Here is a 4,395-nt window from a genome sequence, read left to right as displayed (position 1 = left end):
TTGCAGCGAGTGTTTCTTCACCTGTATTTCGGTAACTCTTGAAATCACTAGTGCTGTTACATTATGTTAACAAGTGCGACTGGTCACGCAATTACAGTACAGACATTCACTGAATAAGCAGGACTCTGGTTTTGACACAGTTTGTACTTGCAAAAAGAAATCAGTTAATACTTGCCCCCAGGTTGCTATCAGATTATATTGGACAAATTATGTCACTCATGAATGGTTTTTTCCCCCTATATTTTTGCAGTGTATAATCATCGTTTACAGGTCAAGCCTCAAAAAATTTGATAGTGGTACTTAAAACTATAGAAAGTATCAAGTATCTTGTCCTGTCCCACAGAAATAAATTCTAAATCTGTTGCTACTTCCTCAGTAATAGTTCCTACATAAAAAGTCAGTCACAGAATGTTAATACCTTACAGCTACTTTCTTTGTAAGGGAGTAAAAAATGCTGTCATCGGTTCCCCCACAATAACCTGACAGAGCTTTACTGTTAAATGAGTGTTTTGGTTTATCTTTCATATTGCAGCTTTCAGTGAAAGACGTTCTTATCCAAGTTTTCATAAACAATTTTTGATTATCCTTTTATCTGGTGAACAGATGCATAGCTATTATTTGTACAACTTTTGATAATCACCTTTTACATATACATGTAAGCTTATTAAAGAAGCTAGAGAGGAAACTGATGAAACATACAAACATGAATCCTACATAAGTTACCCCTAGTTCTCTCCAGTGTTAAGTCAAATATTTATTACCACACTGTCTTGACCAAGTCTTTTTACAATGAAATTATTTAAAAAAAAAAAAAAGTATTTTAGGAAGGTTCCCAAAACCTTCCAGATTAGTAATGTCTTCAAGATGCCATGCTTAGACCTACCAGAATTGTGCAATTGCTGTGTTAAATCAGCAGTTTAGTTGTGAGCCTGTTAGGTGACTAATGTCTACCTTGGTCTCTAAATCTAGTTTTAAAAGGAAATGCAAAAATAAAAGCTAACGCAAGCTACTGTAGATTTACCAAGAGAGGGGAGAAGTTACATTTTTAAAAACTGTATTTTAGAAGTGCATGACATGATTAAATCCAGTCATGCAGTATCGTTTGTACCAATGTATGTGATGGAAATCCTTTTCATCATCATGTTACACCATTATCCAACATTGTAATGGCATCTACAAGTTCAACTACTGAATGTTTTGCATTTTAAAAGCCTTAACTGTTTATATTGTATTAATGTGTTTTTAAAGACTATAAGGAAACAGCATTTTCCTTGTAAGTTGTTAGAATACTTTTGAATGCTTACTTAAATAATTTTCAGAGAAGTCCAGTTCTGTACCTTAATGCCCCTTTTTGTTTGTGTACTACAAGAAAAACCCTGTTAACTGGGGACACTTTTTAAAAGATAACAGAATTTATCAGCCTCTTTATAGTTTAAGGTCTTTACCCTACTGAGATTTATTTTGGTTAACAGTCTTCTGAATTTCATTGTATGTAAACAAATTTAAGTGAGTGAACTTAAATAAACATTTCATTTAGGTATTTAAGTTCTTTCCTAATGGTAAAGATTGGATGAAATCCTAAAAAAAATAATCCTCTCTGGAAAAGAAAAGGATAAACTTCTGTTGATCTAAATATTTTTATAAAATTAAAGTTTTTGGCAATGTGTTTTCAATCAGATTTTTTTCCCCCATCATCTTAGTTTCAATATTTTAAGTGAAATATCTACATATGCACAATCACAGTTTCATTTAATTAAGCAAAAAGGTCAGGAAATATTATTTATACCTTTAACAGTTGGAATGTGCATCTAGACCTGTTTACTGTAGGCAAGATAAAGCCACATCTCAAGTTTTCTTTTTGTACCTCTCTATAGCTTTGTCTTTTAAGGTTATAAACTTCCATATTTCCCATTTGATCCGTTAGCCACTGCAAATTCATCTTCTAGCAAATACTTCTTTTGCATGTGTTGTCACACCTAGTGAAGCAGACTGCAGCCAAATGGATATGTACTTTTTAAAATGCACTGTGTTAACTTGTACTTTCTCTTGGAAACTACTGGGAAAAAAAACTCAGTAAACTGAACTTCTTAGATTTTTCTTCTAAGAATTGAACAGAGAACATGTATTAAAGGCATCAAGATAAGTTACTTATTGGATAAATGTGTCCTGATGCATTTGCTGATGCAGCATATTTCTTTTGTTTAAACCTAAATATTTCTCAGTTGTGAATATTCACAAAGGACTAACTATAGGAAATGCTGTTATACCAGGTTTCTCTCTCCTCCCATCTTTCCTGAAAGCCTACTTACTCAAAAACAATTTAGTTTAACTCGTTTTCTGCTACTTAATTCCTCCAGAACACTGCAGATAACTTAGCAGTTCTTCCACACAACAAATGGACTGTAACTGAGGGTGGCAAAGATCCACGTGCAACATCAGCATGTTCTCACTGGCTCTTGCCTTAAAATTTGTAACTTGTGTCTTTCTTCAAAAGACAATCTTGACCAGTAAAAACTTCTAGCTCTTATTCAAATACTACTGTACAAGCTCTTCTTATGTTCTGTTAGCAAGGTCCTCTGTTCATTTCTGTAACTATCCCATTTGGTAAAGCTGTGTAGTGGATTAGATTTGCTTTTTTTTTTCCCTTGCTGAAGAGCAGCATTGTAACTATATACTTATGCTGACTGGGTGATAGAGGAGTCTTGGACTGACTACCTAACGTTTCTGATTGGGCCTGGTCAAGAAAGATTTAACATAGGCCATTCACTGTTAAACAAAACCAAAAGGTTTAAAGAGATGCATCCCTTTTGCTGGAGACCACACCAATGAACAGCTGTAGGTGTACCTGAACAAGACTGCCTATATAGGATTCCCCAACCACTATAAGCAAAGTTCATTTGTGGTTGTCTGGTTTAAAATGAGCTGTATCAAAGTTCTGCCAGAGCTTTGCTCTACATAAAGAGCAAACTGCGTAAAATTATTTCTTTAGGCCTCCCATGAGTGTTCCTGTGTTTTTTGGTACTAATCTTTCTTGTGCTATCAAAGGTGCTTCTAGATTTTCAACTCAGTAATAACGAAAGAGACAATTAAAGAAGTTTTAGTTGGAAGCTAATGGCACCGCTGTTTTGATTTGCTATACCAACATGTCTGTTTAATTCTGTCTTCCTTCCCCAAAGACTAGGTTTCAAAGACTTACTAGAAGCTATACAGAATATGAAGGTTTATTTCAAAAGAATACATTTGCAAGAATACACATAAATGCACTCAATGTAACAGTACCTTCTGCAAAAATAGGTTACATAATACCCAGTAATGAAAGAACAATCTTATTTCTCTACAAATTAGAAAGCAGAGATAGTAGCCTGGACAACCTTCAAAATGGAGGTTATAGTTGTGTATGTTGTGATAAGTAGCTAACTTTAAAGCATGACACCACAGAGCTAATGTTGGTAAATCAAACTACTAGCACACAGCTGCAAACTATTCTTTTATACAGGATTAACAAATATTTTGGTTCCAATTTGTTTTTACACAGCTCTAGTGCCTCAGGGAAAATGCTTATCAAAGATACACAAAAACTATCCAAAATTACAACATAACTATTAAAATGCCTCCAAAATTGAGAGGAAAGTAATCATGTTAAATTAAAAAAAATTTAACCAGGACTTCCAGACAAGATTTCCTGTTTTTAATCAGAGAAAGTTTACAAGAGATTTCAATAAGTTATCTTGAAACCAAGCAGCTGTAGATCTTAGAATCTTCGTGGAGGTCCACCTTTAAATGGCTTAAATCCTGAGCCACTTCCCCTCTGCATGGAATTGCCTGTGATCTGTACAACTCTATTAATTGGTGAAGAGTTACTGGAAACAAAGGTTTTAAAAAAGTGTTAAGTTATGATAAGTATCTAAACTCTCAGTGTACATGTAAGAACACTGTTACGTCTCATATCACTTAACTGTTAAACTGTAATTCTCAAGAGAGACTTGAAACCATGCAAGAAGTCACTCGCTTTTGTGCAGCTGAACAATACTGCCACTAGCAATATGACAACTCTGGAGCCATGTGCTGGCATGGAAAGACGGGTTTGTATGTTGCACAGCAGCAACCCATCCACAGAAAGCAATGCTGCTTGCACCGAGACTATTCTACTTCCTAAGCATAACCAAAGCTTTGAGAGCTCAGCAGGGAATTGAGAGGAAGTAGTTTTTGTACCTTGTATGTGGAGACATCATGCCACCTCCTCCACGGCCGTCTCCCATTCTCCTTGTGTCATGATACCCACTTCCTTGAGAACTAGGTCCATGCCATTCTTTTCTTGGTCCAGTTTCACGACTATGGCGTTCAACAACATGTCTGTCCTCGTTATAGTGCTAGTGTAAGAAAGTGATAGTCATT

At 35.2% G+C, this 4,395-nt stretch overlaps 1 protein-coding gene across 1 annotated transcript in view; it reads right to left on the bottom strand.

Moving 5' to 3' along the window:
- Positions 1-3,207: 3,207 nt before the first annotated feature.
- SLTM (SAFB-like, transcription modulator) overlaps positions 3,208-4,395 on the bottom strand; it is a 26,072-nt gene continuing 24,884 nt past the window's right edge. The window contains 2 exon segments of the mRNA XM_009321577.1: positions 3,208-3,860; positions 4,213-4,370. Of these exon segments, the coding sequence (XP_009319852.1) occupies positions 3,752-3,860; positions 4,213-4,370 (267 nt within the window). The 3' untranslated portion in view covers positions 3,208-3,751.

The sequence above is a fragment of the Pygoscelis adeliae genome, unplaced genomic scaffold (genome assembly GCF_000699105.1).
Source record: "Pygoscelis adeliae isolate BGI_AS28 unplaced genomic scaffold, ASM69910v1 Scaffold183, whole genome shotgun sequence".
Lineage (NCBI taxonomy): Eukaryota > Metazoa > Chordata > Aves > Sphenisciformes > Spheniscidae > Pygoscelis > Pygoscelis adeliae.
This window is presented reverse-complemented; position numbering and strand designations above follow the sequence as displayed.